Source organism: Anas platyrhynchos, chromosome 1 (assembly GCF_047663525.1).
Source record: "Anas platyrhynchos isolate ZD024472 breed Pekin duck chromosome 1, IASCAAS_PekinDuck_T2T, whole genome shotgun sequence".
Lineage (NCBI taxonomy): Eukaryota > Metazoa > Chordata > Aves > Anseriformes > Anatidae > Anas > Anas platyrhynchos.
The window spans coordinates 179,452,134-179,467,113 of NC_092587.1; the positions used below are offsets into that span (position 1 = coordinate 179,452,134).

At 36.7% G+C, this 14,980-nt stretch overlaps 1 protein-coding gene across 4 annotated transcripts in view; it reads right to left on the reverse strand.

The window, feature by feature from the left end:
* INTS6 (integrator complex subunit 6) overlaps nucleotides 1-14,980 on the reverse strand; it is a 42,601-nt gene that overhangs the window by 18,098 nt on the left and 9,523 nt on the right. For all 4 annotated transcript variants that reach the window (XR_011806444.1, XM_072032572.1, XM_027471166.3 and 1 more), the window contains one exon: nucleotides 4,987-5,076. Coding sequence is in view for 3 of the 4 variants with exons in the window: in XM_072032572.1 (XP_071888673.1) it covers nucleotides 4,987-5,076 (90 nt within the window). In the remaining variant the exon portion in view is untranslated. The remainder of the gene's footprint in view (nucleotides 1-4,986; nucleotides 5,077-14,980) is intronic.

The window sequence follows — 14,980 nt, forward strand, 5'->3', positions numbered from 1 at the left end:
GGATTTTATAGAGAAGTTGCAGATTCAAACCAGGCCTCAATCTCCACCTGATAGTAACTCGATCTTTCCACACTGTTTTTTGTTTGAAAACTGGCACTGTATTACTGTAGCAACCACACACCTAACAGAAAATAAGACGAGCCCAGAAACATACAACTAGCCTTTTATTTCTTTCCCCACAAATTTCACATCTTTTCCTCTGCCTCGTCTTTCACATTGGTTGATGAGCTTAAGATAGAATGAACAAGTGAAAAGGAGGTCGCTTACCAACAGTGGTCATCAACATGTTGTGTATTTAAAATCACACACGAGAGCCCTCACAACTCAATGCTAGAAAACATTTGTTTTGGGACAAAACTTATTTGTAAGAGCATGCACAAGACCTACCATTCCCAAATGCCATAATGCTACAGTAAGACAGCAGCATGTGCCTTATGGCCCTCTTCTGTCTTCAAATTCACTGAAATGTACAGGAATCTAGTGGAAGAGGTTAGGGGTCAACCTCTAAGATGACAATATGATAAAGAAAATTTATTATTGGTGAGCAGATCTTTTGTTTGAGAAAATTTATTATTGGTGAGCTGATCTTTTGTCTGAGCACTCATCTCTACACAGTCATGCAGCACAGCCTGAAATCCTCAAAAAAAAATATCAGAGGACCTCTAGGTTAAATAAAAAGTAAATCACCATTAGAGAGCTGTGCAGTGACATGGTAGCTGGTGAAAAGAGTGCAAAGCACTCTTGGCAATGACTGAACAGAGCCTCATGTTACAAGGAACAGCACTAGTGCTGCTTAAGCTTTAGCACACAGGTAACTACAGGCAGCCACATCATACTGAAACTGATAAAAGGAAGTGAGTGCTCTTATTGTTTTCTATGCAATCATTTGCAGTTACAAAACAGACAAAACCACAAATTGTTCTTCCAGAGGAAATAGTTTCAGGTCACAGAGACACCAAGCCAACAGACAAACCATGTTAATGACACGATTGACTTTGCCATCCTGATATCTAAGCTGGTAGTTGCACAGTATTCACAAGTCAGGAGCTCCAGGACTCAGTGCCAATACTGTGATCCTGGAAACTGCTAACAGGAACAACATGGATGAGGAAGGATGGGAACACAGTGAATGGGATCTGCCACATACTTATTACACTATTTGATTAGAAATCAAGACTTGAGCTGGAAGAGCTATTATTAAAAAATGTGGAGTATTTCGAGTTCTTGATTACTGTTGAAAATAAGGAGGATCTTGCCAATTTTTACTTTTGTTACAGCTAGGGTGTGAGAAAAATCCTGGAAAGAATCAATGGGACAATGCTGATGGTTCATGGATAAGGGGTTCAAAATCACTGATACCTTCCACAAGAGTCTCCTGTAACATGAAGATCAGAAGAATGGCAACAAACAGAAGCAAAAGAACATCCCTCATGTGATCAATAGCTCAGTTATCAACGGGTCAATAACCCAGACTTGCAAACAGGAGTTTAATGCTTTTAATAAAACGGAGTGCATGTAGAAGACATAGGGAGATGGCCCAAGAGATGCAAAACTGGAGAAGTGTGACATCTGATTAACTAGCCATGAAGTTACTGCATCTCATATCGCAAAGAGAAATCCTTTCAAGCAACTGAAAATTTTCTAAAGAAAAGTTAAGGAAAAGCCAAGACCAAATTTGGAGGACCATGACAGAAGCAAAAGCCAATTCCAAGAGGAATTTATAGACACAGAACAATAATTAATGATGGTATTAAAGGTATGACCCCAGCTTTCCTCAAGTTACTACTATGACAAGTGAATCCAAGGAAGCATCTACTCAACACACCATGCTGAATGTGGAACTGATGCTGGCACTCCGTGCTGCTTCATTAGAAGCTAGTGCCAGAAAGGACAGGACTGAAAGTCCTATTAAGCGGTGCTGGTGGTAATTGTACAGACTGCACCATTTTTGTCTTCAGCCTGAGACAAGGTAGTGCTGAATGGGTAGAATCCTTATCTGCAAAAAACATTAAACCCCACAAAAAGACAGGACATCTGAAAAATTCAGCCAGAGCTCCGAAACAGCATTGAACTCGACTGCTTCACACCAGGGCAAATGACAATGTTCCCACAGTAATAAAGCCAATTTCATTGGCAAGAATGCAAATGTCCATCTGAATGACAAAGTTCTGAAAAAACTTATCACCAGCTTCCATACTAGTTTCAAGGCTTTCCAAAAGCAAAGTTTTGTCAGTTCTCTTGCACAGAAGACTTAAGAGAACTATAAATATACTGCCTTAGTCCATAAGAACTTTACACAGGAAGTAAAAGCACTCTTGTCATCGCCACTCAGGGGGATATGATCACTTCCAACACTGAAAAGCCTCTCCAAAGTCAAACCCAAAGAACATCAGAAACATTTCAAAGAGATCAAAAATCTATGTTATTGAAGAGAAGAGCAACAACAGATCTCAATCTCCTGGGTGATGTTACTGTAATTGTTTCATTTCTGCATGTCCAACTTGAGAGGCAATGGTAATAGGACATTCAAACTAGACTAGGAAAAATTCTGATCAGTAGGAAACACATTGACAAAAGCAAAAATCATCCATGAAAGACAGAAGCACTGCTGGATGTTAGCCTACTCTTTGATAGTGTTAGGACAGTTCACACTGGTACAGCAGCAGCAAAAAAAAAAGTCACATCCAGTGCTGGGAACTAAATATACACCCTCTAAACATATGGAAATACAAAAAAAGCAGTCAAAAACTTGCATTGCACCTTTCAGGAAGTAAGAAGTGGTCACTTTCAGTTCCTCCAGAAGACAACGTGTCTAATGTGTTCATTTACCAACAAAATCATTAGTGGAACAGATTCTGCATCTCTGATCATCATAAAATCCTGTACCATTTTTGGCTAAATGTCATGTTCATGCCATTGTGACCATTATGATCCACACTGCTCCAGTCAGTACTGTTCAAGAGCTAAATTTAAATTTAGAAAGTAGCCATGAGAAAACCCATTTCCTCACCACAACACAGAACCATTTAAAGATGTGAATCTGTGACCAAATGGCTGCCTGACAGTAAGAAGTCTTCTTGTGAAGTCTAAAAGGTGAAGCAGTTGTACTCACAGTTGAAGGAATACAAACCCAAGTAACTTGCTGGCTACAAAAAAATCCAGGCTCTTGTTGTAAGAAAGAGCTTATGACAGCCAATAGATCTTTCTTACCTAAATTATTTAAGATAAATGAAGATGAAAGGAAATAGTGTATAATGAATTTAGGACATTAGAAGGGGCATGTCAAAGTTTACAGAGTCCAGAGCCTTCCATTTGCTCAGGGGTTTTGTCCAACCAAGTTTTGAGCATCTCCAATGATGGAGATTTCAGATGTCAGTATTTAATCAGCTACATAATTAAAATTTCTATTAATATCCAGAAGGGTTTTCCCATGTTCCATCCCAGCCCTGCACACCTCCAAGAAAAGTCAGGCTCCCTCCACCATTGAGCAGTTGCAGGCAGAGGTGGGATTCCCCCCTCACACACACACCACCCTTAGGCTTCTCTTCTAGAGACTGTACAGAAACAGCTCTCAACCTCTACCCAGCTGACAATTGCTTCACCCACTGATCACATTCCCTCACTCCAGGATGTCAGGGCCAGATTTTACAAGTCACCTGATAGCAGAGAAACTCCTTATCCTCAAGGAAGGACTTACATAGCTGAGCAATTACCCAATTTGCTCTTAAAAAAACACAGTACTCTGCTGTTAGCAGTACTACATGTTGTTGAGAGCTCTCAGTGTCTACTCTTTAGTTAACACTTGCTCACTGAGCTTCAGGGTTAATATCAAGTTGCTACTCTTCTCAGTATTTTGGACCACACAGTTACTTTTTTACTGGAAATAGCTTGCACGGTTAAAAATACTATTAAAGTAAGGTTTTATAATGGTAACCTACTTGATACCTTAAATCCGGGCATTCCCTGTCAGTTACCAGCTGTGACTCTTTGCAGTCCATACAGAATTTTCAAGTCTCTCAATTTTCTTCCTCTAAGTCAAATATGTTACAAAAGCACTCTAATATTACTTTCACACAACTTCTGTAAGTGCTCTAAGAATGCAGTATAACAGAGTAAAAGTTCAAGTAGCTAACGAACACTGATATCTGGCAAGTTGACCTGTATGCATAAATGTGGCGTACCACATGGAAAAGTCTGAATCTTTTCCTTAAGTTTCAGGATGGACCTTTGGATATTAACCTTTTCCTGAAAAGGGAATAAGCTTAGGTTTTTGTTCTTCCTACTGCACATTCTGGGCACTGAGGCTGCCAGATGAAGCCTATCCCTATTGACCTCTTACATCTTTTTAAGGAAAGAATTAAATGCAGTCAGTAAATTAAAAATAGTTCAGTGCCTCTGCATTTGCTATAGCTCTGAATCTGCTAGATGTCTGATCAGATACTCCAGTATATTAAAACCTGGTGCTTTAAACCGCACTACAGATTTCATTTGAAATGCATTTCTTCAGCTTTTATTTTTAGATAAGGGCACTAACTGATCCAAGTTCAATCACTTTAAGACCCCTTTGTGAAAGATGTATGTATTGCACATACTCCCTAGCAGCCACTTCCTTTGGGAAATCACTACATTAAGTTGGATCTATCTATATGTAAAGAATTTACATCTCTATCAGTTAAAGACATGCATGCTTTACAGAAATGAATTTCTTCCACTAACATTTGAAATGCAATGAACTCACACGCTAGAAATAGTCAACTAATGAGTCTAAACAGATTGACAGTTGTACTACATGCTTCTGTCACATGTGATGAGAGCTATTTCAATTTTTGCAGTACTATTGCATAAAATTACCCCAAGTAAAAAGAGAAAACATGCGAGTTTAAGCTGTTAATGAACATACTTCTGAGGAGTCATCTAGGATCACGTTATAAAACAGCATTTGACTATGTTTAATACATATCACTACAAACAGAGGTCTGTTCTTACCTCTTCCTGTATTCCACTGGTAGTAGTTAATTTACTTCCATCAGTAACTGTTATAATTATTGCTGGCTCCAGAAAGAATGGGTTTCTTCCCTAAGGGGAAAAAAAAAGTAATTTCATTTAAAATGCTCTAACAGATTTGTAAGCTTCTGTTCAGTCATTACACAGTCACTGATACCCACTGACAAAACAACAGGGCCTGAGGAATGTACTCATGTACTACAGAATAGTGCTATGTGTTTGAGTCTTTTGGAACTTGGTCATGGAATGCTGGACACTTAACATATTGCTATTCAAAAAAACATACAAAAATACAGCAAAAATGGTTAACGTGACTTCAAGAATAACGCTTACTTGAGTAGTCAGATAACCTTGCAGCTATTTAGAGGAGCAACTTGCTCTTCAAACCAAAGATACATCCTGCTCCCCATTCCAGAGTTGACTTTATTCTCAATTTAATTAGTGTAACGAACTAAATCATTTTCACAGCACCTTGTGATCACGATTCTAGGGCTAACAACTGATGTTTACATATTAAGGAAAATTTTGAAATTAATATTCCCAGTTAGATTTTTACCAAAGGGGTTCAACCATAACCATTCAACACACAAGAATACTTCAGAAAAAACTTCCTATAATTATTTAAGATACGAACATACACAAGCTAAGACATTAAGCAAGTTCAGTTGTAACAAAAGAAGAGTCTTGGTTTGCTATTGACACTTCCTTTGTGCTACTGTGAGTATGCCAACAGCCTTCATTCCCCCTGAATAACAGGATCCCAAATTAATCCCTTGACACTTCAGCTCCAAATCAAGTTAGTATGTTATATCCTAGCTGGGGTTAAAGACAGAACAGCACAAAGGCCACCACAGGCTTTTGTTTAACAGGTCCTACTCTCTACTGCCAGTCTTGAAGCCTCATTTTTCTTCTTCAGAAAACAATAGATGCCACTAGACCCACAGCCAAGTTCCATTTACAAACACAAACTCTCATGAATGTTAGTAATTTACTCTAAAATAATTGACATTGAATTAAGTTTTTAATAAAAAACTTTTTAAAAGCATTTTTAAAAGTTAATTACATAGGATCATTTACCTACTACCTAGTGTTTAAAAACAAATATCACTACTGAATTTGAACTCCATTTGGAGAGGGTTACCCTTTTTTAAGTGTCAATGTCTTTACCACAGACAAAATTTAGTTTAAGACAGCAGAAGAAAAAGTTATTTGCTCTGTTCTTCTTTTAAAACAGCACACCACCACTACAAATACTAGGCAAAAATCAGAAATCAATCAGTGAAGATCCACTTCTTCCACAAAAGGTAAGCTAGTTCATAATCCTATTTAAACAATTACAAGAATTTAAGGATTCTCCAAATACAGTTTTAATTAAAATAATTTAAGAATATTTAGCCTTACTTAATTCTGAAGAACAGTTACAGTACGTTATTCTGCCAACTAGTACTTCACCCCAACTGCAAAATATCAGCTGGAAGCTAATTATGTTACACTGGAATAATATTTAAAACAAGAGTTTCTACTAGAGGAAAATATTTTTCTCATGAATATGGAATATAAAATACACTCATCCTAGCACTACAAGAAGATTACAAAGGGGAATAAAAACACAAGATTTTAGATTTAGAACATTATAGGCAGTGTTCTTCCAGGTGAATGCTCTGCTTCGATTTGTAATCTAATTATTAAAAATTTAGTCTAACCTTATTATCCATATTTCCTCATTGTCTTAAATGCTTTTGCGTAACCCAATTATCACTTCTCTCAATTTTTCCCATCTAAGATTTAAGCCTTAAGTTTAAATGCTTTGGACTCAGAACTATAAAATGATAAGGATGGAAAGCAAAATTCAACCCCCTTTCTTCCCTTCCTACAGTCCAAAAAAGTCTTTTTTGGGGGGAAGATTATCTAGGAGGAAGATTATCTGAATAATGACTTCGGCCTTACTCTTTCATAATTTCACAAGTATTTTACTTGTAAAATAGATAACCAAGTTCCATTCTAGATGGTATCTAATAAAGCAACATATTTACAAAAGCAAGACTTTTTTTTAAGCCAGAAAAACAGCAACATTCATTTATGGCCAGAGTAACAACGTATTTGCAAAGCTCTAACCCCAACAACCAAGTAACCCATTTTCACATGTATAATCCACATGTTATCTGTGAAAATAATTGCAGTGCACTGCTGCAGAATATTTCATGTATATAAGTAATAAGGAAACATTTCCCCTTGAAATCTCATCTCCACTTGTGGAAATTACTTGAGTAATCTTGAGTTCGTCAATAGAGCTATAAATATTAACCTTGCTAGAAAGGATGTATGAAATCAAGTCAGAGTACACAATTCATCAATTAATTATTTAAAGTCACGAGTTCGCTGAGCTGCACTTAAGTTCACAGTTCCATGTAATTTACAAGCATGAAATGAGTATCTACATTCCACCTAGAGGAGCAGAAATGTAATTTAAATATACCAAGAAGGAATAATTTCAGATGAAATGCCAATTTTTGAGGTTTACTATTTTTAACTAAAAAAAATATCTTAAAATTCTTAAAGAACACCACAGATTCTTTCAAACTTCCTCAGCCATACAAAGGCACAGAAAACCAGTATTGTCAGGCATTCCTAAAAGTACCCTCTTATAAGCTCTTAAAATTCAGAGGTGTATTAGTGATTCTGGCAAAATTAAATTACTAAAGACTTGCATTTATAACTTTTTAAGTAAGATGTAGCAGTTTGTCAATTACTAATTTAGAATTTCATTTCAAACTAATAACTTTCCATTGCTTTTCCTTGAGAAGTATACAATTTATTAATTTACACATCTTAGAAATATTGTATTCTTGAAAACACCTGGCATTCCTATACAAGAAAGTCAAAGATAAGTGTGGAAAAGTCAGTTCTTGAAGTAAATAAGGTAAAGATAGCTCTGCCTCAGTACCAATAACTTTGGAAACAAGAACCTCACTCTCTATTTAAGCTAGCATTATATTGACCTATTCTAACTAGCATGCAAGCAGATATTCCTGTTCTTGGGTTCTCTGTGTTCAGACTGATTATAACCACTTATAGGGCATTAACATTTCACAATCTAGAAACTCAATTGCTACATTTAAACCATGCCAGTCTGAGTCTCAATTTACTGCTCAGGTTACAATAGAGAGATATTTTCAAGTTTTATTTTAAATTCTTATTTTTGAATAAATTTGTTCAGAGAGAAGCATCTTGGAAAAAATATTTTTCTAGCTGAAAAATCAGTGGCAACTACCTCCCTCAGGGACTTCAGCTAATTGCATGATATCAGTAAATTCACTTGATATCCTTTTTAGTTCAAATAAGTTGAGTTAACTGACTGCAGACTCTTAATACAGTCTACTTTCTGAGGGCTCCTAGCAGTGGTGAAAAAACGTACTGAGAAACAAGCACCAACATTTTTAATGGTGATCTGTTTAACCCCCAAGTACTGCAAAGTGGCACAAGAGGTTTTTTCTATTCACCTACAGTTTGCATTTTTCAGAAAAGATATGCACCAAAGAAACATAAAATAGCATTCTATTTTGGAACATAGTTATTTAAAAATGAGTATAACATACCAGGGCTATCTTGTAGGTTTACTAGACTAAAATTAGATAAGCAAGAGATTCAAAGTCCTAAAAAACTAACTTCTGTGATGCAACATGCATACTTTTGAACAGTTGATAGCTAGGAGACTATTTGTTCCAACTCACAACGCAACTCCAGTTACATTAGCCATTTCTTCTGTGTCCAGATGAAGTAATTCTGTGCTCACATCATGCAAAACAACCAAAAAAAGCTGTGAACACCACAGCTTCTGACCTCTCCCGTCACAGCAAGAGGCACAGCCAGCCCACGCTGGTTGATGTGACATTTTTGGTTATAAAGTTATCAAATCAAATTGTCTGGTTAAGTCCATCAGAACTAAAACCTCAATTTCACAGGTAAGTCCACCAACCACTTCCAACATGATTAATACATTCACGGATCTTTTTCTTCGAAGTGCACATCCAAAGCAATTCAAGAGCTACTGTGACTTTTGGATGAGCAAACACAGTATTTTACGTTATTACACATGCAGTAAGCCAATATTTACTGACAACTATCATGCATACATTTAAATATTAATCTCAGTGTCAGAAGTGTTGAAAAATTTAAGAAATAGCTGAAGTAGAAATATGGCAAAAAAGCCACGTCAGTACTGAAAATAGCATGTTCAACAAGCAGCTACTATTAAAAGTACAAGATAGTGCCTAAGAAAAACACATGTAAATTGCAAAGGCTTCAAGTGGAAAATAAATGCAAACTGAGCTAAAGTAAATACTTCTAACAGAATATATTAGTAATCACTGGAAAAGTTTTCATGGAAAGCCCTTCTCACACATTTTCAGATTATGATCAAGTCTGAGACGTATGCATTCATTTTAGTAAATCACAGACTGTAATAGAAAAATTAAACTTCTGTTGTTCATCTATCACATATTATTGCAGTAACCCCTTTTTATTTTCAGAAATACCAGCCCTAACTGTCGGTAAAATGAATTTAGTCATCTGACCAGGAAATACAAGAGTGCACTTTTCAATTCAGTCCATTTTTTTTCAGAATTTAAAAGGTCAAGATTTTCATAAATGGTGATGAGAATCTGTGAACAGCCATGGCTCAAAAATGACTGCTTAAAATGAACTCTAAAAAAGTCAGAGTTATGGTAGAATTATTACTAAAATCGGAAGATCTGCACATTTTAAACTGGTAACAACTTTAATAATACTAAAAAGACTGAACCTGAATTATAGTAAACTGAAACAGATGATCCAAATCTATCATGTTTTTTCCTCACTTTATCTTTGCAATATCAGTTGTGCTCTAGCAAAATTATGAAATGCCCAAAACATTAACACTTAGAGACTTCACCCTTCAATTACTCAAAGCAGAACATCATTAGTCAAGTAGACAGAGGTATTTAAGAGCTGTACTCAGAGCAATAGAAGCATTCACAGAAACTTTGCCTGTAAGATTTTTTCAAGTCTCTGTAGCCATACTATAGGTAATGTACATGGACATACAGACTACGGTCCTCTGTGGCCAGGCTGAGAAGTGCAACTCTGAACTGAATCATGGTGTTATCCAAGCAAATGAAGATGCATGATGAAGCCAGCTTTGAAATTGGATTTGTTTGTTACGGAGGTCTTAGAATAGAGACTGATCCCATGAAAGTTGGGTAAGTGTTAGACTTCTGTAATTTCAGCCTCAAGAACGAAGAGTTGAGGAAGGCACTGGAATTCTGCATGGGATTAAAATCTGACATGCCAGGCTTCACATGAGGAAAGAACTGCTAACTCATCTGTTTTGCTACCCGTAAGATTTTGCTATATTCCCTTGACAGTGTTGATCATTCAGTAGACAGTACAGCTTTGTAATAGCAGCAACTGTTTCACTATTACAACATCAGGTATTTGTACGGCAGATGAATTTCAAGATGACATTCAGAAACCTTACAAGTTTCAGGAAAGCTGAACTGGTTTGAATTTTACACAGGATATAAGTGTTTTGAAGTCCATTATGACATTTCCCTTGATGTCTGCTCAATAACAGAGACAAACAATGGATCAGTAAGAGACCGGGATCTTAAGAACCTAACGAAACACTACTCCAGGAATTCTCTACCACAAGGAAAAAGCACCCAGCATTTTTCAGAAAGGGATGCAGCACAGAAGTAGGATTCTTACCATTACTCTAGCTCTATAGTCCAAATAAGCATCTGCAGTATGGATATCCACTCTCAACCACAACACAAATCTTTGTTCTCCCCACAGTATCCAAGATGGGAGGATTTACACTCTACCTTCTGTTCCTGACAGGCAGCTGGGAATACTACTTCACCCTTAAAGACAGGTTTCACGAACAACATAGGTAAAGCAATCATGTCTTAAAGGTAATTTGAGACTCCTTACTAGAGCACTCCACATCTGGAGGAGAAAGTGAATCAGAAATGCAGATGACAGTAGCAGATTTTAGAAGCTCAATGCATAGCCCTCAGTAGTCCCAAGAAACACAGATCTAGCTCTTCTGTCAAGGAAACAATTTAACAAGTCCTTACAGATTTCATGCACACAGTAGCTAAAAAACACCAAAGTGTCTTTGACAGAAGGATATGAGGAAAAAAACAAGTTTGATTAATGCCAAAGGAGTCTTGACTGAGCCCACGACAAATACACTATGAAGAAAACTCCCAGCATCCCCACTGACTCCCACAGATTGGGATTAACAGGTTTTTCATTACACTTTTACTCCCATGGGACTGATTTATAAATTAGTGTTTGACTAAAGTAGCCTGAGAGTAGCACCTAGGCAAACTTTTTTCACTTTGCAATTGGAAAGCTAGCCAGCAGAGGGGGCACAAGTTAGTAAAATTTATCCTCAGGAGGTGATTGAGGAGTAGTGATATAACCTGAGGCATGTTCTGTATGAATACTGTCTCAAAATATATAGAAAAGAGCACTTACCTGTTGCTATGATTGTGTATACCAGAAAGAAAACAATTGAATACAGAGAAGAAGCAATCAGTCACTTGACCCTAGTCTCCTGATCTATGTTTAGCTCATGATTTCTAACACAAGGGACAGCACACAAAATTAATAGTTTTTTGTGGGTGTTTTGTGTTCTTCCTTCCTCCCCCCCCCCTTTTTTTTCCTGAAGCTAACAGATACAAAGAAACATATCTTCTGGAGAAAGCCTTAAGAATCGTATTAAGAAACATTCTCCTAGAATTTATCAAGGTGAGAGCTCATACTTCCATTAACTCACCATCTTTTCCCTCAAGGCATGGGAAAATGCTGTTCCAGCAGACTTGTTTTGTCCTGCACTCATTCACACTCTGAAAGTCGGGGTATTGATGCCAATGATTTTGCAATAAGGATGGACACCACAGAGGATCGTTCCTCCATGAGGTGAAGGGAATTCAAAACCCAAATTGAGCTGTGTACAGCTATCCTTCCCTATAGGCTACAGCAAGGTTATTATAGACAAAGTAATTTTCTGTTTCCTAGGCAATTCTTCTTTAGTTAACTACATTACAAATATTTAAGAGTTACTCATCGGATGCCCAATACAAGCAATAACCAGTTTCTTATTTGAAGTGTCTGAAAAGGATTACAAGGTAGTTACATGTGTTTTGCTTCATTTCTTACTGGAGCTACAGAGTAACAGATTTAAGTGATTTTTGCACACACAGTTAGGACACTGACTCTATGGTAAAACTGAAGCTTTTTGTATTTCTGGTGACTGGAACAAATAAGTTGCAGGTTTAAAGTGCTAATATGAAACAACTGGCAAAAAAAGTTTTTCAAAGGAGAACAAGTGTAACAACAGACTTTTCCTAAAGCCAGGAAAGAAATTACACTCAACAGCACACCAGTTACAGGCTACAGAAGTAAAAGGTGCATTCTTGAAACAACTGCCAACTGCATAACATCAGTTACGCAAATTCCACTTAAGAAATGTAACATACTTAAGAAAATTGGATGAAAAATAATTTTCTCCAGTATATTTTTGAACAGATCTTAAAATTATTTTAACTATTGAAGCTCCAAATATACACTACCATATACTTTTTCTAGCTAACCAGGAAGCCCTAGAGCAAGAATTCCAAGGCCCAATCAGGTATTACTTAATTACAAGTATTTCAGGGACAAAACATCTCAATTGCATAAGAGATATCAAAACCTTTGAAAAAAGTCACAGAAATGTATTTAAATATGTATTATTATATATCAAGCGTATCTGCTTGCATTACCTGAACTTGTGAGTTAGATAGCCAATAAATTCATTGCAGATCCGTCTCAAAATGTGCAATGAAAGCTCTGTGATGAGCATCGTTTTTATAGATGCTAATAACTTTACAAATTCTGGGCTCCAAAATCTGGCACTAAATGTACTGAAGACTGATGTGTTAAAGACTACTCAGTTGTGCAACTTCAGTCATCTTAGAAAGCTAACGAGAACATTTGCCCTAAGAACAAAACCAAGACAAACAGCAAGAAGCACCAAAAAAAAAAAAAACTATACAAAGCAGCCTAAAATGGAAACTCAGAACTAAAGATGATCATTCTGTAATAAAAAAAAATCTCTCCATTGAATAGTGCACATGTGAAAACAGAAGGAAGCATTTTAGAGACCATGTTCATGCTGAGTAATACAGAAATGATGAATACACAGTAGGATGTACTAAGACATCAGACTTCAGAACACCAATGAATCCCGGGATTTGAAGTATCTAAATCACTCAGATGCAAACATTCCTAAATCAGCTTCTAAAACACTCCATTATAAAGCTTTGTTCTGTTCCTTTCTCCTAAGAACAAATTTAATTGAGTTCTAAATAATACATTATGTAAGTGATAACTTCTTGATTAACTTCTAAGTGCTCCAATTTAGATTAGGTCCTTGATAAGTTTCAGAAACAATTCACTCCTTAAACCTCACAATTTATGACATACCTATGTGACATTCTCAAATAAATTGAAACAAAACAATGTTCTTTGTGACCCAACACATGAACTCCAGTAAGGAACTGAACATGAAGAAGCAGCAATGAAATGAAGAACAAAAAGAAAAGCTACAAATGTTTTCAACATGTAAGCACTGAAGTTTATGAAAATCACAAAAACAGAAAAATTACCATTTCTTTGTATTAAGTTAATTGGAATATATAAGCTGCAAAACAACTGTGATTGCATCTTGTACCTTAATTTTAAGGTAATGGAAACAGTTGTTTAAAAAAAGATGCACCTTATCAGTTAGTTACAGATTAGCAAATGAATCACTCCTGGAATCACTTAAATTGGATAAATCAGCCAACAAATCCTGGTGGTTTCCAGAGTCATTTGGCAGAACACAGTAAATACAAGCTGCTAAAAAAATACATCACATTTGAGCTTTTACACCCTTTTAAAAACCAGCTAGAATAACTATTCATACTAAACATAACTACATCTTCAGAGCCAGCCCCAAAGAATCTGGGTTTGAAGATGATTTTGGTCATATTTTCTAAAAATATTTCTGAATGTTTTATTCCAAAAATAATTGACCTTGTCATGCTTTGGACCAAGTCCCTAATTACTGCAGCTTTTCTGCCTCACATCAGTGATTTTACATAGCTAGTCCTGGCTCAATCTGTGGAATTGAGAGCGCTAGGCCAGGCCTCTGCTCTTCATATACTGGAGAAGGGTAATGAATTTCAGAATTGCCAGCATACCAAGCAGGGAAACATCAAATAACCCAAGTGGAAAAGCCAAAGAGAGGGATGTATACAAAATTCTCTACCCTTTGGGAGGTTATCAGCACAGGGTTCTGACAAACTGACTGAAGGTAGCTTATTGACTCATGAATATAGGATGATTCTGCTGAATGATTGCTACCCCAACGCTTCCCAATGATTCTCTCACGGAGTTTATCGCCACTTCAGCAGGAGCAACCTAGCTGTTAAAAAATTGATTCTGAACCACTTCAGTTCGCAGTCCAGCTTATTAAGGCACCTGAATCAATCATTGGTTTAATTTACTACATGAAGTCGCAGTCACAACTTGCTTCGGGTTTGGTATAACTACGACCTTGTGAGAGGCAATAAGCTCAGGAGTGGAGGAGAGCAGAGAGCTAGGATGGATGTCACTTCAGCAGTCCTACAGTAATGCATGCAATTAAGCTGGTATTCTGGGATCCCAAGCCCCAGGGGTGAGGTAGGGCATTTGGTGAAGGAAAAGAGATAAACATACAGAGTATGGGAAGTGGCTTCTTCAACAGAAGCAAGAATGTCACCTTACGTTGATTCTAATGACAAATATTCTAGATTTGTTCAGTGTAGTTTTTTGGCTTGACATTGACAAAATGCACATCGTATTCAGGTCATTTATCTTCAAGCACTGTTAATGGGTTAAATTAGATTAACACTCAGCTCTCCAC